The following is a 24,019-nucleotide window of genomic DNA, read 5'->3' on the forward strand; positions in this document are numbered from 1 at the left end:
CAGCTCTTTAATAGATGAAATGTTTAGTGGCCCAGATATCCGTAGTCCTTTTGCTAGTCCATTGTCATCTGCTAGCAAAGGATCAAGTCCAAATATGGGTTTTAACAGGAGTGGATCTCCAAGATATGTTGGATCTCCGGAAAATGTATACAATAATAATGAGGCTAGAGTTCCAGATAATGGTGTTGGCAGCTGTGACTATGATTATGCACAGTATGACATTCCATTGGATAGACCACATATTCAGAGACTAAAGAGTGGCCACCGCAACCACTCTGATACTGATCCTTTTATCTTAAGTCAAATGGCCTCAACACCTGTAACAGACCATAGAGCTGAAGAACATAGGTTAGACCATCTCTCCAAAATGGCTGCATTAGAAGCTAAAATGATGTCAAATGGGGTTTTCGAGAGTAGGCAATCTAAATACAGCCCAATCTTACGTTCTTCTGTAAAAGTAGATGAGCACTTGAGTGGTGTAGCCATGACTGATGGTTCTACTAGTAGTGGTAGTGAATCAAGTGATACAGATTCAGATATAGGTGACTCTTTTAGTCACCCCCTTGTCTATGGAAACCCAATAGTGTTAAATTCGTCACCGATGCCTAGAAATAACTACTCGTTTGGTAGCCTACAGCTAGAAGAGTACGCTGAGGAAGTTAATGATGAGGACACTGTTCTAAGTTTTAGTGATGAAGATGGCGCCCATGTTTTCAGCTGCTAGGCAGTTAGGAATGAATTGGGGTATGTAGTTCAGTAAAAATCTGCATGTGATACAGTTGACTTCTACTATGGTAAAGATTTTTAGACATAGTTTGCACTTTATGTTTACATGTTTGTAGGGGTTAGTTCTCGGAGTATTAGCCAGTGAGTATTTTAATAATATAGTAATTTTTATACATTTTGTCATGTATCAAGTACATGTTTAGTGATGTTTAGTCTTTTACATAGACTAGAAAAGTTTGTAATGGACTCTATGGAGTAACATATGGTGTTGAGCTACAATTGCACTAATTAATTCATGATGCAGCCTTTTTAGAAGTTAATTCTCCACACCTTGTAGTAGTAAGGTTTTGTTTTGTTTTTTAAAACCAGTGTAATGATGGTAACCAAGCCTTAGTGTATAATAAGCCATAAATAACTAGTAGTCTTGTATGTGTTCGACAATGAATATACTTTCTTGTTTGCAGTGCCTAAACTAAACTCTGTTAAGAGTTTCATACATGGCCATGATGAGCTCTAGACATTTTGTAAAATTTTCTTAGATTATTTTGTCCTCCTTCTATAAAAAAAAAATAATTAAAAACAGTTCTGTTCTTTTAGATCAATGAAATAAATGTGTTCTGAGAACTTGATATTTGGTCACAGATAATTTAGAGATAGACAGAGGATTCTTCAAGTATTTTTAACTATCTCTGCTCTTTTGCAGCAATATTAGGCTATAGGAAAAATAAACTGCTAAATGTTTTTAGATAGTTTGCTTTACAAGGCCAAAGTATTTCTAGTGGGGGCTGGTTGTGCGGAACAAGGTTACACACAGACAGCACTGAAAGGATGATCATGTGCGATTTCATGCTTAAATATAATGTGGGTTTGGTATGGTTGTGTGGTCCACAGTCAGAGATTAAAATAAGTTCCCAATAGATGCACTGTAAAATTATTTTAATCTTGCATCCATTTCTCTTGTCAGATGTTAAATATTGTACAATATAAAATATATATTGAACCATTAAACAAATCATATTTACGATAAGTGCTATCTCTTCTAAACGAGAAAAAAATTCAAATTCATTTTCTCTAATCACTCTTCACAACAGACCACAGGAGGGACGACCCCCAACCTAATAGCGACAGGAAACACAAAGAGGTCAAATAGCCCCCCTCACACCCTCTCTCCAGTCTTTTTCCTATCCCTATAGGGCATAAGGAGGTCATCCGGTGGTGTTCTGTGGCCGGCGGCAGAGCCTGCTGTATATCTGAAATTCGGGCCGGGCAGTGGAGTACGATCACTGCACTTTCCTCCTTGCTTGCTGCTCCTGTCTCCTTTGGACACAGGACCGTGCCATTCCTCCTGCGCCTTTGTTTAAAATAGAATGGCTGTAGGCTGGGGGCCTCTCTAAGCTCCCCAGCCTTACTCCTCCCTCCTCCGTGTGCCGGCGCAATTGGGGATTCCTGGAGAACTAAAAGACAGATTCCTGGTGGAAGAGGAGATATCTAGGGGTTGGTCCGAGATACCACAAGTCGACATCCAGGTGGCGAGAGAGGCTAAAAAGACGACCTTCCCATTTGAAGATTATTCTCAGTTTAAAGACCCATTGGATCGAAAAATGGACAGCCTGTTGAGAAAATCCTGGGAAACTTCGTCAGCTTTACTGAAAACAAATTTTGTTTCTACAGGTGTGGTAAGATCTATGTTCAGTCAATTAGAAGATCATCCCAGTATGGGCACTCCCAAAGATGATCTACTAGCTTCCCTGCCCCTTCTACAGAAGGCCACAGGATACCTGGCAGATGCATCAGCGGAGTCAGTGTGAGAGTGGCGGCGAGATCTTTAGTTCTGTCAAACTCTTGAGGCGAGCACTCTGGCTGCAATTGTGGAATGAAGATGTGATTTGCAAAGTTAGAGCAAAGTTTATTTCCTTTTGGGGAGAATACTTTTTCGACCCGGCACTAGATGATTTACGGCCTCAGATAAGAAAAAATCTTTGCCTGAACTGAAAAGCTCCAGAAGCAAATCCTTTCTACCACCACAGAACCATACCCTTCAATACAAAAGGAAAGAAACATTTGGACAATGGAGTTATCCCAAAGGGAGACGAGTCAGAAACATCTTTATTTCTCAGAACCAGGGAAAAGATAAACAATGATGCCAGCACAGACGGATCTCAGGATCCCCACCTTCCCCCCGCCAGTGGCAGACAATATGTTCAAGTCAGTGGATCCTGAAATCCATCAGAGAAGTAGTAAGAATAGAGGTATCTGCTTATCCCCCACAGAGCCTGACTTAAAGTAACTCGCCTTTTTTCCCAGGAACTACGAAATGCCCTGATGTCCGGTCCCCAGGATTTGCTCTCTTCGGAAGTAGTCTCTCCAGTTCCAGAGATACTGTAGGAAGAGGTCATTATTCCCAGCTATTCTTTGTAAGAAAACCAAGCGGGGTTTACAGAATAATCATAAACCTAAAGCCTCTGAACCAATACATCACCTACAGAAGGTTCAAGATGGAGTCCATAAAATCTGCCGTCCCCCTGATGGGGGAGAACTTCGTCATGGCAATTATCGACTTACAAGACTCCTATCATCATGTTCCCATCCATCCTGCCTACCGGAAATTCTTAAGATTCGCGGTTACTCAAGGAAGGCAGAGATTACACTTCCAGTTCAATGATCTGCCATTCAGGATATCATCAGCACCTCGAGTGTTTACCAAGATGACGGTGGAGGTAGTAGCATTAGTCAGGAAGCAGGACATCTGCACCGTTCCTTATCTAGACGATTTCCTGCTTGTGGTCCCATTTGTACCGCTGCTCAGGGAACACCTGCTGAGAACTTTTCAGATTATGACATCCCTAGCATGGCTGGTGAACCCTCAGAAATCTAACTTAATCCCTTCCACCAAGAAAACTTACGGAACCAGAGGACGGTGTCCTTAAGATTTCCGATGTGGGTCCTGGGTTCTATGACGGCAGGCTTGGTCATAAGCCCATACCAGAGTTCTGCAAACCTTCATCCTTTCAAGCTGGGTCTGATCCCCGAAGTCCCTGAGCAAGAAGATCCCTGTGCCCAATCAAGAAAAGTGCTCTCCGCCTGGTGGCTCAGTCCAAGGAATATATAGAAAGGAGTCTCCTGGATTTAGAATTCTCTGACAACAATAACAGTGTAACAGTGGATGCCAGAATAAGAGGATGGGGATCTATGATCTCCTAAACTTCTTTCCAGGGGATCTGGACACAAGGAATCAGCCGGCAATCCTCCAACTTCAGGGAGCTAAAAGCAGTAGAAGAGACCCTCAGAACAGCAACGTCCATAGTACAGGGCACCCATATAAAGGTTTATTTACATTCAGGGAAATGGAGTTTAGATATGGAGACTTTCCAAATGATAACCAAAAGATGGGGCAGTGCAGAAGTAGACCTATTTGCAGGCCATCAGAATGCAAAGGTAGATCAGTACTTCTCCCTGAACCCAGACGACGCCTGTATAGCAGTGGACGCGTTTGTCCATCCCTGGGAATTCGACCTGACATATGCATTTCCACTGATTCGGGTCTTGCAAAGGACATTACAGAAAATAAGGACCGAGAGGGTCAGAAAAATCTTAGTAGCACCTCTCTGGATGAAGACAAGCTGGTTTGGGACTTTGAAGAGCCTAAAGGGTCACCAGGGTCCGATCTACCACCAAGACCCCGGGAACCTGTGGCTGCTTGGCTTCTGAGTTTGCGATCCTAAATGTTGGGGCCTCTCAGTCATACATACTCTTCAAAAAAGTAGGAAAGAGATAACAAATGCCATTTATGGCAAGATATAAAAGACTGTTTTATCATGGTGTGGCTCTAGTTCTCTGGTCCCTCTTCATCCGGACATCACCCAGATCCTAGATTTCCTACAAAATGGTCTGAAAAAGAGGCCTAAAACCTAGCATCCTCAAGGTCCAGGTTTCAGCCTTAGGCCACTTTCACACGTGGGTGAGAAATGCAGAAGTTGTGCAAGTGTTTCTATTGTACTTTTCCTCTGATTTTGGCTTAAAAATACTGATGTAAAATACTGACCAAATACTGAACGTGTGTGTGTGTGTGTGGCCTTAAGCTCATTCTTTGATCAAAGCTTGGCTGATCACCGTTGGATAAGGAGATTCATGATTGCAGCCTCTAGTGTACGCCCGAGAATTGACCATCCTAATCCCATCCTGTTATCTGAATATCATTCTCAAAATGGAAAAACAACTGTATTTTTTTAGGCTTGAGAAGGCCAATTATGGCCGAAACGTTGCCTGCTGTGTCTTCCTGTTATGATTTTAATTAATATGAAATAGAGAACTAGTTTTTTTTTTTTACCAAGAACCTGCTGCCTTTGTGCCTCGGCTACTTTGAATTTTGATATCATCCTCAAAGGGCTAACACTACCTCCATTTGAACCAATATCCTCAATAGACCTTGATAAATTATCCTGGAAAACAGCCTTCCTGATAGCAATTACACCAGCCAGGAGAGTCTGTGAACTCCATGCCGTCTCGATAAGAGAACCCTATATGAAGGTTCTAGAAGAAAGAGTTATTTTCCGTGTGGACCCATCTTTTTTTTGCCCAAAGTGGCCTCGGAGTTCCACATGTCTCTGGAAATTGTTCTTCCTTCCTTTTGACAAAATCCAGCAAACGATAGAGAAAAGGAGTTTCATTCCTTAGATGTACGAAGAGCAGTCCTTAACTACCTTCAACGATCGGAATCTTGGAGGAAGGATCAGAATCTCTGTTCAGCTCTATGATCAAACCAAAGCGAAGAAGACGTCAGAGAGTACCATTGCCAACTGGATTATGAGAACAATTTGCGAAGCATATCGAAACCGGAATCTTTTGCCCCTGGAAAAATTTACAGCTCACTCCACTAGGGCCGCATCTGTGTCCTAGGCTGAAAGGGCAAGCGCTTCCATCGAGCAGATCTGCAGAGCCGCTACCTGGTCCTCGGTCCATATTTTCTCTAAACATTATTGACTGGACTTGATGTCCATTAAAGATTTGGCCTTTGGGAGAAAAGTTCTCCAGGCTATTGTCCCTCCCTGACATTATTCGTTGGTATTACTCCTGTGGTGCTATCGTAGAGGGTGATTAGAGAAAATAAAATTAAGACTTACCGATAATTCTGTTTCTTAGAACCCTCCACGAAAGCACGGGTAATTCCCACCCTTCTGTTTTTTTGTTTTTTTTTCGTATTACTTTAATCCAGTGTTAAATATTTGAAGCATTCATACCTTGATGGTCCTTTAGAAAAATGGTGTAGGAGGTGCTATTTGACTTTTTTAGGTTTTGTGTCCCCATTAGGGTGGGGGAGTCATCCCTTCTGTGGTGCTGTCCTAGATGATTCTTAGAAACTGAATTACCAGTAAATCAAATTTTACTTTCTCCAACCTGGAGACTTCTATTGCCTTTTAGGTTTGTGATTATGATTATTAGGTAGTTTGTTAGTGATCATGGGAATAAAATCAGAAGTGCCAAACTACTTAATCGGGCAGTTGATTAAAGATATACGCTTCCATATGTTGCACCTATTGCAACATTTAATCATTTATTTTTGTGCATTTACATACCTAATTAGACCGATTTTCAAAAAATGGTCCTTCAAAAAGTCCTCTAAAATAAATCTCTCATGTAATTAATGGGATTTTTCAATTATAGACGATTTTCACTTACCAAACCTTGGAAGGTACTGAAGAGTGTTTTAATAATGAACAATACAAAACATCAGACTCCAGACCCCAGTTCTCCATTGTGAGAATAGGAGTCCTGTGCCCTTTTGTCTATTAGAATACTCCTTGTTCTACATCTTTACAGTGGTGAGTTCACAAAATATATCTGTATAGTTATTGGCCACACATCTTTTTTTACATTTTATATTGAGATATAAAGCTCATTACCACTTGGAGATCAAATTTATGAATTAATAGCCAATGTTACGTATGAAACTCCCAACTACCAATATCTGAGCTCATTTTCAAGAAACTATAGTGGAAATGGAACAAAAAATTAAAAATAGGGAAGATCCTCCTAACAGCAGACATCATTTGAAGGGAATCTGTCAGGTTTTGCAATGTAATCTGAGGACATCATGAGGTGGGGGGCTGAGACACTGACATCACCAATGTATGACTTATTAGACTGTGTGCTGTTTTCAATACAATCAGTGTTTTATCAGCAGGAGATTATCACAGCCAGACTAGCAGCCCTGTGTGCCTCCTGGTCCAACCACACTCCCAGCTGATTAGCAGCTTACTGTCAATATACAATGTACATAGTAAGCTGCTAATCAGTGGTGTGGGCAGAATTACTTTTCTAAGCACTGCTACAGCAGAGAAAATTGTATGACGACTTCTGCACCCAGTAAACTAAGTGATACATCTCTGGAATCAGGGTCTCTGTCCTTACATTATGCTGCTCTCAGATGAGGTAGCAAAAACCTGGTGATGGATTCCCTTTAAAGAAAACATAAGCCCATTCTTTGATGATCAAACAAATCCCACTGTGTGAAGAACTACTTGGAATAGAATACAGCCTTTTTTAAGCTAGGCTATTGAATTGTTTAAAGGGACTTTGGCTTTAGATTCATACTGCCCGAACCACCGTCAACATGAATAAGACACTGGCTGCAACGGTTCAGAGAAAACAAACTTTAGAAAGTTGTGCTGGACTAGCACGAGACCGGTCTTGCACGACTTCTACCTGCAGCACTTTACTTGACTGGTCTCTGTGTGTGTGTATCAGGTGAGAGGAGACCTGGGAGTCTAGGGGAGTGTGGTGGGGAGAAGCCACCAGTGATCAACCAATGCCTAGTCTTTGAAGACACGCAGTCCCCGGCCAAATTTTCAAAGTATGTTCTTACACAAAATGTCAAAAAGTGTCAAAGTAAAACCTAAACGGCTACAGTAACGCAAACAGTATGTGATTCAACCTGTCTGTGGTTTGGGCAGTATGAATCTTTCAGGTCCCCTTTTAAAATCTTACGAAAAAAAATCTATCCTTATAAAACGTACAGTCAATATTTCTGCAATAATTATCTGTCTGTTTCTTACTTTTATGCTTGTTTTGTTGCTATCTTTTATATAGACCATACAATCTATTGCTAACTTCATTAGACCTGCTGTTGTTCAATCCCCCAAATAAAAAAAAAAAATGATCAAATCCATCAGTCTTAAGAGACACAGCAGATGGCTGACCTCGGCTCACATGGATTTCTATTAGTTCTAATCTTCACAGCTAGTTGTGTGGGGTCTGCTGCAGTCAGTTCAACAAGTAAAGTCTGTAGTTATAGGTAGTATTGAAATACCTTTAAGCCCGGGCTTAGAATTTTAAAAATCCATCATCTATAATACTCCAATTTACTAGAAGTAGTTTTTTGCCATTTCACAAGGCCCATGAAGAATGTATAATGAATTTAAGACAAATAAGTGAGAAAATTGAGAGTGCTCAGTGGTTAATATCTTCTAGGTAGCCAAGTATGCGTTAAGCATTTTTAATATGTTATTAATTACCTATGCACTATGAGAAGCTGTTATTCTTTAGATGTGTCTTTGCTACATTTCCGTCCTACATTTATATCTGTTGGATCAGTATGAAACTTCTCTCTTGGACTTTTTATGTATTCAAGAGAATTAGCCATTTGGCAATTCTATTTCATTACAGGCCGTCCACTTCCATTACGGTGCTCTGGACGTCTATGCCCGTCTGGCTTTACCAACTCCTAAAGCTTTTGCAGTTGTATGCTACGTCATGTTTCTTACAAAATAACGCACAGAACTTACAAACTTAATAATACGAGCCCTCCCCTCTTCTATATGCTTTGTCCGGTTGCTTGTCTACTAAATATATTTTAACTTTAATGCAGAGAAATCTGCAGATGACACTAACCTGAAACACACACGGTGGTGGTATGTGCATTGGCTTCATTTGCCTCTTTGTTCCACTTTCTCTTATGGCACTAATTTTCTGATAATCTACTACTCTGGGAAAGACATTCTCATTTTTGTCATTTGTTAACAACTGTTAAGAAAGAAATGTGCTTATGTTGCATTGTAATTATTGCTTTTGTCAGCATGTATCCTAATATGTGGAAGGGGGCTTCTGTCTTCATCTTCCAGCATGTTTTATCCTGTACTTTACATTTTTCTTGACCCTGTTTTAATGTTTCTTTTCTTTGGATTATCCTTATATGCGTAAAGATTAGTGTTGAGCGAGTATGTTCTGTTCCGAGTATGCTCGGGCCGAGCTCCGAGTATTTACAGCTGCTCGGTGTTATGGTTGAATCGCTCCCGTGTGCATGATTTGTAACTGTTTGACAGCTTTATTACATGTAAGGAATGTGTAAGAAATAGACATTCCTCACATGTAATAAAGCTGTCAAACAGTTGCAAATCATGCACACGGGAGCGATTCAACCATATCACCGAGCAGCTGTAAATACTCGGAACTCGGCCCGAGCATACTCACCGAAAGGGTTAATAGAACATACTCGTTCAACACTAATAAAGATGTCTTTCTTTATGTAACAGTGATCCAGCCTTACATGGATTATAATAGGAGCATATTAGCCAGCCATATACTGGACTGGCATAACACATGCCTTCTAGTCCCTGGTGTGTTCATTAGATCAGTCTGTCATCTTGGCATCAGCAAATCTAATGTGCTGGTGAGTAGTACTATGCCAGCAAGCTACCATTCATGAGAGAATGCCTATGATGAACATTCACATTTTACTTTTGCTGTCTATATGATTTCTGCTGCTGGTTTGTCCAGTCTGACAATTCCATGTTCATTGGATCACTGTTGGCTATGAAAGGTGTCTTATATAATGGGCTGTATGTATGGCTTTGGTTTATCATTGGTGTCTGAACTGGAATCACTAAAATGTGCACCGGTGACAGATGCTAGTGTTATTCCACAGGCTGCTACCTAATATATTGATATGTAAGAATATGACATAAAAGCATGAGTGCACTGACTGCCTATATACCGCTCAGCTTCATCTATTACTGTGCATGTTGTACGTTACTTTCCTGCACCCATGCCAGGAGTATTACCTACACCAAAGCTGCTGTACTACTGTCATTTGCTTACCTGTTTTTTTGTCAATCTGCCATCAAACTGTGGTGACAACCTAGTCACTGGTAAGATGTGTGATGTACCATTCAATCCCTGGCTATATAGTGTATTTCTTTGTACTCTTATTTGCAAACACATTATTACTACTTTTTATGGCACTCATTAGGCAGATAGTTATGGTATTTTCTTGGGTTGAACTGCTATTTATCTCTCCCATTGCAGATCCTTTATATATGTCATTTTACTTCCAATTTGAGTAGGAAAAAAAAGCTGGAACATCTTTCTTTACCTTTGCAGTACATAGCCCAATTTAAAGGGGTGCTCCTGACATAGAAAAAAATAAATAACTAAAGGAAATGTCATTATAAATACATTCTTAAATACAAAAAGGGAACCTGTCATCAGACAAAATGCTTTTAACCTGCAGATATGGGGTTCTAAGTATACAGAGTGGCGGCTGTAATCACGCCCCCGGCCCTGACTGACAGCGGAGCCCAATGCAGAGGGAGTATCAGTCAGGGCCGAGGGCACGGTTACAGCCGCCGCTTTATATTCTCAGAATGGTGACTGAACCCTCGCTGGGATCGTGCCCCTTTCACTGTAACTGTGCCCCCGGCGCTGACTGACACTCCCTCTGCATTGGGCTCCGCTGTCAGTCAGGGCCGGGGGCACATTTACAGCCACCGTGACTGAAACAAGAACGCTGCTGGGGAGAATAAAGTTAATTTTCTCCCCGCAGCATTGGGCTCCGTGCATTATAACGCAATTAACCTGCAGATTAACCCCACATCTTCAGGTTAATTGTTTTTTCTGGTGACCGGTTCCCTTTAAACATTGTTATACAATTCTTTGACTCGAGAAACGTTGGATTATTATGGCCAATTAGTATCTTAGTTAAATACCCCCTTGGCCTTGCATTCTCCATACTTGTATTTGCTCTTTTATGGTTTCTAGTGCATTTTGACAGCCAGAAAAGCTCACCTTGCTGATTTATTCTGTCAAGTTATTCAACTGAAACGTAATAGACTCATTTTAAGACAAATGAATCAATTGCAAAAGAGATCATATCGAATAATTCATGGCTCCTGTAAACATGGATCCCATGACTCCACTGTGAAGAGAGCCTTTTGGTCTTGTGCATGTGTATTTGTACTATTAAATTATCTATTTTGGAAGAAGGTTAGTTTTGTGGTGTGATATCCTAAGGTGCCTATAAGCTTTGGGTAGCATTGAAACACCAACTGTTGTTTTCAAGTCCATCATCTACATGCATGCATATGATTTCATAGGGAAGACGGGGATAAGCGGACTCCATAGAATGCTGGCAGCAGCTTCTGTCTCTCTGGAACAATAATGGGGCATGTTGAAATCCTACATGACTGATCCTGCTTGCCCCACCCCCTGACATCTGATGTTAAAGGAAGAGTTAGGAAATTCCAACTTTTGTTGGATAGTTACACGTTCCCACAGAAATCAGTTGGTTACATGCAATGTGGTAGATACTGTTTTCGAAGAATTACACATGCTTTATATTTGTTTTACATTGTTAGACATGAAAAGGTATGATATTCTCTCACACGTTGCCTGACAGTCTTGTCTGTGAAAGTGTTGGTGCAAGGGTGATCTCTTGAGTAAGGCTTCGTAGTACCAATTTCATTTTTAATTCCCTCCTGAATTTCCATTCTGTTTGCATGGTACTATTTTCTTACAATCTGGAGTGAATGTTTTATATATCTTTGTAGGATAGTTTTATTTTTATTGCAGTACTTGTGATCTTCTCATTTCAAAGCATTTCACTGTACTACTGTTCTCTAGCATTAATAAAACTGACACATAATTTGTGTCATCTCTTAAGTGTGATTTGAATATTGTGTATTAGTTTTAGAAGTAAATATATGGCCATAATATTATTTCTTACAGTAAACCGCATGAACAGGTCTGAATACATGTGACTGTTTAGTTTTTCTGCGTGCAACTCTTTTTGTCAGTTGTCACCCTCCCGGGATACTCACAACAACAAGGACCACTAAACACAAAAAATATCACAGCACTTCCTCCATTATTCTGTTCTATTGTTTTATCCTGTTTTGCGTATTTGCATACAATTAAACTGAGCAATATATAAGAAAAACTTGGTGCCTCAGGAGCTCAGCCGTCTCCTCTCAACCCCCCCCCTCTAACTCTCATTGTATCTGGCTATAAGACAACTGGCTGCAGCAGAAGCCTCCCTGTGTGCCAACTGCAGTATGACAAAAAGAATCACTAGCCCTGCCCCATTGTCCAAGGGGAGAGGGTTTAATCTGTCCTTCAGCCAATCAGCAGGACATTACCCATTTGTTCGGTACAGGATTGAATGTTAAATAGTCGTCGTATATTAAAAGAACGGAAACAAACTGCAGTATATGTTGTCTAAAACAAACATAAACCCTGTTAAGTCCCTGGCTACTCTTTTTCTGAAGGGACTTGAATGTGACTGCTTCAGATATTCATTGGGCTTAGCAGTGGTGCTTGAATGTATGGCACATGACTCCTACAGCCAGTCAGTTGGAATACGGCAGACATGTTAGGTTGTATACAATGAAAGATCATCGCTTTAGAAGGAAAGAAATGTTTGTTTGCTTTTAAAAGCATTTCCTGCTGTCGGTTACATTCCTTCAACTGTCGGACCACCCTTTTAAGGGGAATCTGTCGAGGTTTTTGCTTTGTAATGTGAGAGGACCATAATGTAGGAGCAGAGTCCCTGGTTATGCAAACTTACTGGACTGTTTTGCTGTATCAGTGCAATCAGCATTTTCTCAGCAGGAGATTATCATCACTTGGCACCTGCAGAGTAGTCCAGCCACAACCCCTGCACTTTATTAGCAGCTCTCTGTCACTATACAATGTACACAGAAAGCCGTGGTGTGGACGGGTTATACACAGATCAACAAATGAGCTCTACTAGAACTGCAGCCGATAAAACTGTGACTCTATCATAACTGCTGCACTCAGTATACTAAGTGATACATCGCCGGAATCGGGTTTGTGTCCATACCTCATGGATCTGTCAGATTACGTAGAAAAATCTGCTGACCGATTCTCTTTAAGTCATTTCCTTGTCTAAGCCACCTTCCAATCCTCTGCCAATGTTTGTTTCAGAAACATGCAGAGAATCTTGGGACTGACAAACAGTTTGGACTCCCCCCAACCCCCTTTTTTTTCTTTTTTTTTTTTTTCAAGGTTTTAGTGTTCTTTCACCCACACCCCTTTGAAATTGCACTGTTTTGCTACTGCTATACAATACTTGTGTCCTAGTGAAAAACATATGAGATGGCTTTGCAGCTTCCCCCAGATTATCTAAACTGTAGGGCCTAGGTGAGTATTATGTTGGGTTGAGAGATAGATTAATGCATTTTTCCAGTCCTATGATATTGATAACCTATACTTAGATGAAGTCCTCATTACCAGACTGGTGGGGTTTCAACACCTGGTCCTCAACGATCAGCTGTGGTTAGATCTAAACAGTGTGATGGAATAGACATTAAGTGTACACTGTCAGATACTGTAGATCAGAAAACACAAGTTTTAAGCAGCAGTATCATGGTACTGAAGAAACCCTTAAAGAGTAAGTCCATTAAAAACGTGATGGGGTTATCTGGAACTTTTCTTTCCCTCTATGGGGCTAAACACTTATTAGCAGGTAGTTGCTAACTACCTGCCTTTTCTGCCCTGTGACGATCTCTCTTGGCTCAGAGTAGTCACGGACGACTTCTGCTGGCGATTCTCCTGCTTCCTGTGACTTCACATCTACAGAGCAGTTCCTTCTCTTCTGGTCTGTCAACGGAGCATCACTGCTGACGTGATGTTCATTGACAGCCGGCTCCCCGCAGTTAGGCAGCGGGGAGCCAGCTGTCAATCAGCATGACATCAGCAATCCCCGCCCCATCCCACTCCTTTGACATAGCAGAAGAGAAAGAACTTCTCTGTCAATGTGAAGTCACAGGAAGCAGGAGAATCGCCAGCAGAAGCGGTCTGTGAAAGCTCTGAGCCGGGAGAGATCGTCACAGGGCAGAACAGGCAGGTAGTTAGCAACTACCTGCTAATAGGTGTTTACCTCCATAGGGGGGAAAAAAGTACTTTTATAAAACCTCTAATTTTTTGTTTTGGCTGGAGTTTCCCGCACATAATAGGAAAAGCACTGAATTTGAGCCTTTTGCTTATATCAAATTGAGAGGATCTTCACAAAGTTAACTGGCTGCTGCAAGGCTATTTGGGTCATCTGTGACTGCATAGTAATTTATCCTAAAGGGGCAGACAGACTGTCGTATTTGTAATGCGACGATCGCATCGCAATCCTTGGACTGACCGTTGGCTCTCCTGACCTGAGCGTGACAGCTGCATAGTAATACATCACATTGTCATGTTCAGGTCAGGAGAGAGGCCGGCCAGTCCGTGCACTGCGATGTGATCCTTGCACGAAAAATACGGCTGTCTGTCTGAACCCTAAAACTTTGACTTTATTCATACTGCGTTTTCCTAAAAAAAAATTTGTGTTTAAACCAAAACTGGAGATGAATCTATAAAGAGAATTGTACACAACCTCTAGTAATATTTGTTATATGCGCCTTCTTTTGTAAAAGAAAAAAAAAATGTCCAAACCGCTCCACCATAACTGCAAATTGTGCATACAGATTTAACCACTAAGACGGAGCAGCTTACGGTAGGCTGCTTGGAAGATTATATAATATTTTGTCTCCTAGACTGACAGAGTTGCACATGACCCCACACACATGGCAAGATTGCTTTTAACCCTTGTACACATTTTTGTACCTTTTATTGGTCCAGGATTGTGAAGCATTCCGCACACACATTAACATTCATTTTAGGGAGTTTTCTATATGTGTAGTAATTTGGCGACCTGTAAGCTTTAATAGAATTAAACACTATAGGTACACAATTAAAATAATAGGGAAATTTTAGAGCTCAAACACAGTTACAGGCGCTCTTTTTTTAAACTGTCCCTATTAGAAATGACTAGTCGATAACATTGTATATTGGCTGTTTATTTGGGTGCAAATGCTGAACAGAAATGTTTAAAGATCTGTTTTCCCCTCTGCCTTTATCACAAAGCGCGCAGTCATTACACTTCTGTATTGCGTCCTCCCAGGCACTGGTATTTCAGGTTTTCTTCTAAGTGCACTCATGGTTTCCATCTCATCTCTCCAAAGACGTGATGTGCCGTTTGTTTACTGCCATTGCTTTTCATCTGCCCATTTCTCTTCACTGAGTGTAGACTAGCTGTGCTAGGATTTCTGTCACAAGCGTTCAATGGAGCATGAATGGAATGACGGCAAAAGGTATACAACGTCTGTTGTGTGTAGTACTGGTAATGTAGTTTGCTCAGCCCTGTCACTTTGTGAATGCTATGAAATTTCGTATGATAGAAAGTGTCTCCTGTTTAGATCCTTTGTAGCAAATATGTATTCAGTAGTTGCTTTGCAGCTCCATTACTATTATATAGTATGCTTCACTTAATGGCATGGTATTGAAAAGCCATTGGATTATCTACAAAAACACATAAGTAGCTTCAACAAACTTGTCATTGTTATATTGGATAGTCATAGATGCATACTGGAGAAGAAATGCTATGCTCTGATAAAATTGTGCATTTTCTACCTACAAAAGCATCTCCTTACTTTACATGATATTGACGTTTTTATTAAATATTACCATAATTGAAATTTTTAATTGCTTGAGCCTATACTGACAATTATTGTATTATGTAATCACTGGATCTGTCATTGACAGTTCTCCAGTATATCACAGCCCAGTACATTTCTCCCAGTGTGCTTGTACTTTTAGTCTCGTTGTAAGGCATTGGTGTTTTGGAGTTTGGCAGAAAACGGAGCACTGAATGTTTCTGTTTTTGCTCCTGGCAGGTTCTTTAACAGGGAGCCCACACCTTTCAGAACTATCGATCAACTCTCAAGGAGGAACGACTGGACTCAACTCCACACTGTCACCAAACTTAAGTCCTGATGGGAAGCCTTCTTCTCCACTAATAAGTCCATTGTTGAACGAACCTATCTGCATCAGAACTGATGATGAAGAAGATAGCCGTAAAAAGGTAGACTTTTTTTTTTAATCATGTATTTGTAAAAAATACTTTCCAAGCCCTAACTATACAACAAATACACTGAGCTTTTACTCTTCTCTAACAGTGATATTATTTTACTTACATTGCGTTACGATGTCCTCTACAGAGATTTCCCACAGACAAAGCCTACTGTATTGCAAAGGAGGTTTCTGCTACAGAATGCACTTACCTAAAAGACCTAGAAGTTATTACAGTGGTAAGTTCTGCTCTTGCCCTCTGGCATATTGAGTTCAACAGACCTGGAAGTCATCATTTATGAATAATGCAATTTCTAATCTAGTTAAACCATCTGTTATATGTCTAGATTAATTATTATAAATGGTTTATACACAGATATGTTCATAATAGATGCATACAGAATGGGCTGTTATATGGAATATATGACCAATACAGTCAAAATGGTCAGGACGGCTTGGGGGTTTCCTCCCTCTAATACTTACTCAAACCCTTGTAAACAGTAGCATTTTTTGTCCAATATTCCTGGGCCCTGGTCAGCACGACCAGCTGTAATGCCCTGTTGGCACCGTGAAAATGGGCATATATACACACAATAACATTTCACCAAAATCCCTTTGTATTTTCAGACAAGATATCTAAATTGGATGTAAAAGATTCAGTACAAAATGTTGCAAAGGGTTACACAGCCTTCTCCATTGCAACATAGAAATCTATAATGTGTCCATTTTCCCTTTCAGTGGTTTCAGAATGCTGCAAACAAAGATGACTCCATGACTGAGCAACTAAAAAATCTAATTTTCTCCAACTTTGACCCCTTACATAAATTCCACCAAAATTTCCTAAAGGAAGTTGATCAGAGACTTGTCCTTTGGTAAGATATGTTTGTATTATCTGAATTTCTCCAGGTGTCGCTGTTTGGTGTCTAAATTGGCATGATGCAAAGAAAATGAAGTTTACTATTTTGTCGAATAAAAAAAGACATACAAAGTACTTAGAAATTTTTGATTTGGGACATGGAATTGTGTAAAAACTATTACACCTTTTTGAAATTTGAGCAAATTGTATACTATTTGATGTAGAATGAAAACTTACAGCATTTTAAATTTGTTTTCTGCATCCAACTTTTCATTTTTACTAAGAAAACTATTTTGTGACCATCCAATACATGATTAGTAAAATGATAGTGTGATGACCACAAAATGTCAACTGTGTCTTGTCCTTTTTCTCTTGGGATTGTGTTACTTTATCATATACCTTTTCAGTGAATCTTCTTTCAGTTTTGTTAAAAGCATATTTTTATTTATTTACTTTTGAATCTCAATTATTTTATTTTAATCTATCTATAAATATTTTTGGTGAGTTCTTGTTTCTAAAATTAATTATATTATTCATTTCAATGTACATTCTTTCTTTCCCATTCTAATTTGCATTTTGACAGGGAGGGCAAGTCCAACTCGCATATGAAAAGTGATAATCAGAAAATTGGGGATGTTATGCTGAAGAACATTCAGGGCATGAAGGTATTGTGAAAACATCATCAAGATCTCAATATTATTATTTTTTTTTTATTTAATTCAAAATGTTTCCTTTATACAGTAGTGTTCAAAATAATAGCAATATGACTAACCAGATTAATCACTGTTTTTATTATATCACTGTATAAATTTTATTACCACATGTCAAACAATTTACCAGTTGGTGCAGTAGATTCTAAGAAAACCAACAGACTCCGCATTCATGATCTGCATGTTGAGTCTGTGTATTTGAATAATTAATTGAAACAGGGTGTGTTCAAAATAATAGCAGTGTGGAGTTCAATTAGTGAGGTCAATCATTCTTTGAAGAAACAGGTGTGAATCAGGTGGCCCTTATTTAAGGGTGAAGCCAGCACATGTTGTACATGCATTTCTCCTTGGAAGCCTGAGAAATATGGGTCGTTCCAGACAATGTTCAGAAGAACGGCGTACTTTGATTAAAAATTTGATTGGAGAGGGTAAAACTTATAAAGCAGTGCAGACAATGATAGGCTGTTCAGCTTAAATGATCTCCAATGCTTGAAAATGGAAAGCAAAACCAGAAAGACGTGGAAGAAAACTGAAGACTGCCATTCGAATGGATCGAAGAATAGCCATAATGGCAAGGGCTCAGCCAATGATCAGCTCCAGGATGATCATAGACAGTCTCAAGTTACCTGTGAGTACTGTGACAGTTAGAAGATGCCTGTGAAGCTAATCTCTTAGCAAGAAGTCCCTGCAAAGTCCCAGACATGTTTAATTTGCCAAAGAACACGTCAACTGGCCTAAAGAGATTTGGAGAAATATTTTTTTTGGACTAATGAAAGTAAAATTGTTATTTTCCTATCACCCATGACAGCACCACAACAAGAGAGGGGATTCGCCCTTGCAGGACACGAAACCTACAAAATAAAAGGGCGGCGGCTCTCCACCACCTCAGTTGGTTTCCTGTCCTTGAGGGGGAACCTTGTTAAAACGGCGGCAGAAGAAAGAAGAGAAGATTATTCCCAGACCTGGGCCGGTCGGTTTCCAGCAAGGCACAGTCTCTGCTGCGGCTGGCGCCAGGGACCTGGAAGCGCCATGGTGGGTCCAAGGGGGCCTGTTCCGTCGGACGGGCGTGAGCAGCAGCCGCACCATTATCTTATGGTGGCCTGGCAGCCGCGCATCTCGGTTGCGCAGGACGCTATCCAGGAAATCACGCCCTAAGACGCACGCCGGTGAAAAAAGAAGTAGCGGAGACCCATGTCTTCTAACATATTTCCCGCTACTGTTTTGTACCAGCCTGCAGCCCTGATGACGAGCATACCGGAGGGTCCTTGATGGGGAGAACCTTAGACAGGCTTACCTGTTGAAGATGTGGATACGACTGAGCGGGGCCCCTACCTGGGGTCGACAGCTCCAGCTCCGTGCATCAGAGGAGAAGCTGCTGTGGAACTGCGCCCCTGTCTGGGGTCGACAGCTCCAGCTCTGCATGTCAGTGAGAGAGCAGCTGTTGAACTGCTCCCCTGTCTGGGGTCGGCAGCTCCAGCTCCGTGCATCAGTGGAGAAGCTGCTGTGGAACTGCTCCCCTGTCTGGGGTCAGCAGCTCCAGTTCTGCACGTCAGTGAGAGAGCAGCTGTGGAACTGCGCCCCTGTCTGGGGTCAGCAGCTCCAGCTCTGCACATAAATGGGAGCACCTGTTGAGCTGCGCCCCTGCCTGGGGTCAGCAGCTCCAGCTTTGATCAGCGCACTATTGGAGGCGCCCCTGCCTGGGGTTGACCACCCCAGTATTTCTCAGGCACGGCCGGATGGAGAGGAACAGACCTGTGACTTGGTCCAGTCTCTGAATCTGTACAGCTGGTGGTGAGTGATCTTTGTGAATGTTTACCTTGTTTATGGGGCCCTTTCCTTGTTATGGTTACTAGGAAAGGCTGAAGGAAGTTAGCGCAAAACTCAAAAATGGGTGTGTGTGCTGTCTGTAAGACCCCATCTGGGCCAAGGGCCTTGTGCTTTAAATTGGGCTTCAGGACGGAAGCTGGACCTTAGACCTCTAGGCTAAAGTTAGCCACATGTCTGGGCCGCACAGAGCCTCATGATTGGGCTTCAGAATTTACCACAAAAATGAGCCTCAATCTGCTGAGTAAATGTTAAAGTAAGGTTTTTACTGTTGTCCTCCAGTCTGTTTACTCCATCCATAGGACGGCACATGGTGTTAATACAGCACATGGTCTGTGTCAAGGTCTGCTGTCCAGCTGCGTCTCATCAGTTGGCTCCTTCAAGTGGGGCTAGTCTGACAATGAGATTTACCACCCAAAGGAAAGGTTTATCCTTCATTCAGATGGATTACTCTTTTAAATAAAAATCTGAGCGCAGTGCCTCATAAAGCCTCTTTGCACTTCACAAAGAGCACATCATAGTGCTTCATAGCATAGGGCTTTATAGCACATCGTAGTGCCTCACAGCGCCTCTTGGCACATCATAGTGCCACATAGCACATCATAGTGCCTCATAGCATAGCGCTTTATAGCACACCATAGTGCTTCATGGCACATAGTGCGTCATAGCATAGCGCTTCATAGCACATCATAGTGCCTCATAGCTCCTCATGGCACATCATAGCATAGCGCCTCATAGCACATCTTAGTGCTTCATAGCATAGTACTTCATAGCACATCATAGTGCCTCATGGCACATCATGTAGATCTAAATGTGGTGAACAGAGCTCACAATAGGGTGATACCCTATGGAGGGAGATTAAGAGAGTGCTGGTTACACTCACCTGATGGAGTTGTGACAGGCACAATTCCAATGAAGGCATGAAGAAAAACAGCTGCTGCTGCTGCCCCATGGCTGGAAGATAAATCCTCCAGGAGATATTGGATTCAGTTGGATAAACACGTAAGTGGGCTGCGCTGCTGAAGTAAATCAGTTCTTCAGAGATGATGATTATGAAAAGGCTTTTTATTAACAACGCGTTTCAACGCCGTACCAGCGTCTTTTTCAAGTAAAAAAACAAATGGCACATCATAGTATAGCGCCTCATAGCACATCCTAGTGCCTCATAGCATAGCGCTTCATAGCACATCATAGTGCCTCGTGGCACATCGTAGCGTAGAGCCTCGTGGCACATCGTAGCATAGAGCCTCGTGGCACATCGTAGCATAGAGCCTTGTGGCACATCATAGCATAGTGCCTCGCGGCACATCATAGCATAGAGCCTTGTGGCACCTCATAGCATAGAGCCTCGTGGCACATAATAGTGCCTCATAGCGCTTCACAGTTCCTCATAGCACTTCACAGTGCCTCATAATGCATCATAGTGTCTCATAGCACATCATAGTGCCGTATAGCGTCTCATACTACTTTATATTTCCTCATGACATAGTGCCTCATAGCGCCTTATGGCTCTTCATAGCGCCTCATAGCATAACATCATAGTGACTCATGGCATATCATAGTGCCTTATGGTGCATTCATAGTGCCGTATAGCACCTGTTAGTACCTCATAGTGCCTCATAGCGCTTCACAGTGCCTGTTAGTACCTAATGGGGCCTCATAGTCTCTCTCGGTGCTTCAGGGTGCCCCTGTGCCTTGTAGTGCTTTATAGGGTGTCTGTGCCTTGTAGCGCCCCTGTGCCTCATAGTCCCTCTTTCTAAAGGTACTGGTTGCACAACTAAGTTTATGTCTGACAAAACCAAGTTCAGCGACTGTAAACTGTGCATGGCAAGAATTCAGGGGGAAAAATATCCTAGCCTCTATTTTGAGACACAGGGTGGCAGTATTCCTGGCTGGTGCTCAGCTGGCTCGGTGGAATGCCGATTGGAGGCAGGTGACAATAAGAGCGCTTCCTTAGTTTTGCAGGTTAATAATAAACCTTGTAGGGTTTCACTCTTAAAGGTAGGAGGCATCATTTAGTGCTCATACAGCCATTGTGGGTTTGGTCCAATCAAGCACAGTTTTATTGTTTTTTACAGGTTGCACAGAAGTCACAAACATTAATATTTCTGGTCTTGTCCAAGTTCTGACTAAATAGGACAGACCCTGACTACTCATATACAGCACAGCTAACCCAGCTTGATCAAACAAAACAATATTTATCCAGGGCAACCACTGATACTTGTGGAGTCTGACCTGTGTCTCTGATTAGCTCCAAGACACATACCGTCTGCTCTGCTTTCCATAAGTCTGACTAAGGTGAATGCCTAGCCTGTTCTGGTGCTTAGCTCTCCAGGTGCCCTAATCAAAACCTGTAAAGCTATTATTTAACCCAGGCCTACCTGGGTTTGCTACAACCCGAATGGGCTGTACAGATTCCTAAGAGTTAGATCATTGGAAATGGACTCTATAAGACCGGCTAGTAAATCTGCAGTTCAAGATTGCTATATAGTAGTATAGGCGTTTAAGGAGGTATACAATCAGGTTCCAATTCACATGAAACATCAAATTTCCCGAGAATAGTTCTTGGCATAAAATGAGGATTTAGGCTTTCAGTTTGTGTCCTTCCATTCAGATGTTAATGAGCCTTAAGGCTTTATGGAGAATTATAGTAGTTAGGACAACTCTCATATCGAAGGAAGAGGCGTTGACAATACAATAGTTTGCCTCAACTATTTCGGGATTACGGGCAGATCCATCGAGCGCTGCAGAACTCACTGGGCAGTGAGTAAGAGTTGTGGCCTCCCAAGGTAGAATAAGGAGTCCTGGTATATGTCAAAATTAATAAGCAGTCTGACCACAACTCTGAACAAGGCAATATTGCTGTTAATAACTCTAATCTCCTACATTCCAGTAGTAGCATTGTCATGGGTACACACCCGTGGGCTGCCTCTAAAGATCCGTTTCCTCTAACCTAAAGAAGCTTTAGGCAGTATATAAGAAAGCTCCATTCATCTATACATGGTCACCATGTAAAGGGCTTGTCATACAACAGAGTAGCTTTATCTTACATAAACCATTATGGAGGAACTCTGCCAAGATCCCTAATGACACTTATGTCTAATCAGTTCAGATGGCGAAGTCTCACCTTTTATCTTTAACAGCACCTCATATAAACAGGAAGAGAATGGCAAGTGGACCTTTTTAGCTGTAGACTACTGGAACAATGTCCGACCTGCATTGAATAAGCAAGCAATGTGAAAGTGAGCTTTGGGTCTAGGCCCATTTTCAGTCCAAAGATGACGCCCTGGATCTGAATCCAGTGCTTACGTCTCTAACAAGCCTTCGCTTGAACCCATGGATTCAGGGTCTTCACATTAAAGACTATTATCCCGGTGGCCCTGACTTCAGCATGGTAAGTTAGTGACATTCAAGCTTTGTCGGTTAATCCTTTGTTTATACAGATTCTAGAAGATGGGCTGGTTCCGGAGCTACCCTATCTTCCAAAGATGGCTTCCAATTTCCATAGAAGTCAGGAAATTGTGCACCCTACTTTCTGTGCTAATCCGGGGAATCAATGGCAGAACAATAAGAAAGCGGATGTCCCCATCAAGCATTTTGTAAGGTTGCGATTCAGTCTTCACCTTGCACCTTCTATAGACACTATAGGCTTGACCTGGGATCTTCTGCTGTCCTTTCCTTTAGGAAAACTGTTCTACAGGCTGTGGTCCCACCCTAACTTTAAAGTTTTTTCTCTGTAAATCTCTAGTTGTGGTGCTGTCATGGGTGATAGGAAAACACTAAATTACTTACCGGTAATGTGATTTTCCTGAGCCCATGACAGCACCCTTATATTCCCCCCTATCACTGGTAGAAGTTGATCACTTCATTTCCTTCATGGTGTTTGATTCACGCTGTGTGTAGAAGGAAAAATCATGGGATATATAACTATTAAGTAGTGTCCTCTTATGCTCTGTAAACAACTGAGGTGGTGGAGAGGCGCTGCTCTTTTATTCTGTAGGTTTCCTGTCCTGGAAGGGCAGATCCCCTCTCTTTTTGTGGTGCTGTCATGGGCTCAGGAAAATCACATTACCGGTAAGAAATTTAGTGTTTTGGGTCCAAGGGCCGCAGACCGTTCGTCAGACAACCCTCAGACTCTGCATTTAAGCCACAGTACATTCTGAAGACAGTGAAGAATGGTGGTGCAAGCGTTATGTTCATATTTCTCTTACTATGGTGCCGGATCTATTTACCGTATACCAGGGATCATGGACCAGTTTGCATATGTTAAAATACTTGAAGAGGTCATATTGCCTTAAGCTGAAGAGGATATGGCCTTGAAATGAGTGTTTCAACAAGACAACGACCCTAAACACACCAGTAAACGAGCAAAATCTTGGTTCCAATCCAACAAAATTGAGGTTATGGAGTGGCCCGCCCAATCCCTGGACCTTAATCTGATAGAACATTTGTGGAGGGACATCAAAAATGCCGTTTCTGAGGGAAAGCCAACAAATGGCAAAAAATTATGGGATGTAGTGAAAGCATCCTGGGCTGGAATAACAGTTGACAGGTGCCAGTAGTTTGATGACTCTATGCAACATAGATGTGAAGCAGTTCTAAAAAAACTGTTATAAATATTAGGTTAGTGATCCGCAGGAATGGTAAATCGTAAAAAAAAAAAAAAAAAAAGAGTACATATTGTAAAGACAGATGCAGACACTGCTTTTTTTTTTTTTGAACAGCCCAATGT

At 41.5% G+C, this 24,019-nt stretch overlaps 1 protein-coding gene across 4 annotated transcripts in view; it reads left to right on the plus strand.

Moving 5' to 3' along the window:
- The window catches only part of FARP1 (FERM, ARH/RhoGEF and pleckstrin domain protein 1), a 246,455-nt gene that overhangs the window by 190,234 nt on the left and 32,202 nt on the right, over positions 1–24,019 (plus strand). For all 4 annotated transcript variants that reach the window (XM_073664173.1, XM_073664174.1, XM_073664175.1 and 1 more), the window contains exons 14-17: positions 15,723–15,910; positions 16,047–16,136; positions 16,636–16,769; positions 17,337–17,418. In XM_073664173.1, the coding sequence (XP_073520274.1) occupies positions 15,723–15,910; positions 16,047–16,136; positions 16,636–16,769; positions 17,337–17,418 (494 nt within the window). The remainder of the gene's footprint in view (positions 1–15,722; positions 15,911–16,046; positions 16,137–16,635; positions 16,770–17,336; positions 17,419–24,019) is intronic.

This window comes from Phyllobates terribilis, unplaced genomic scaffold (assembly GCF_046119375.1).
Source record: "Phyllobates terribilis strain yellow unplaced genomic scaffold, ASM4611937v1 Scaffold_2__4_contigs__length_985480577, whole genome shotgun sequence".
NCBI classification, from domain to species: domain Eukaryota; kingdom Metazoa; phylum Chordata; class Amphibia; order Anura; family Dendrobatidae; genus Phyllobates; species Phyllobates terribilis.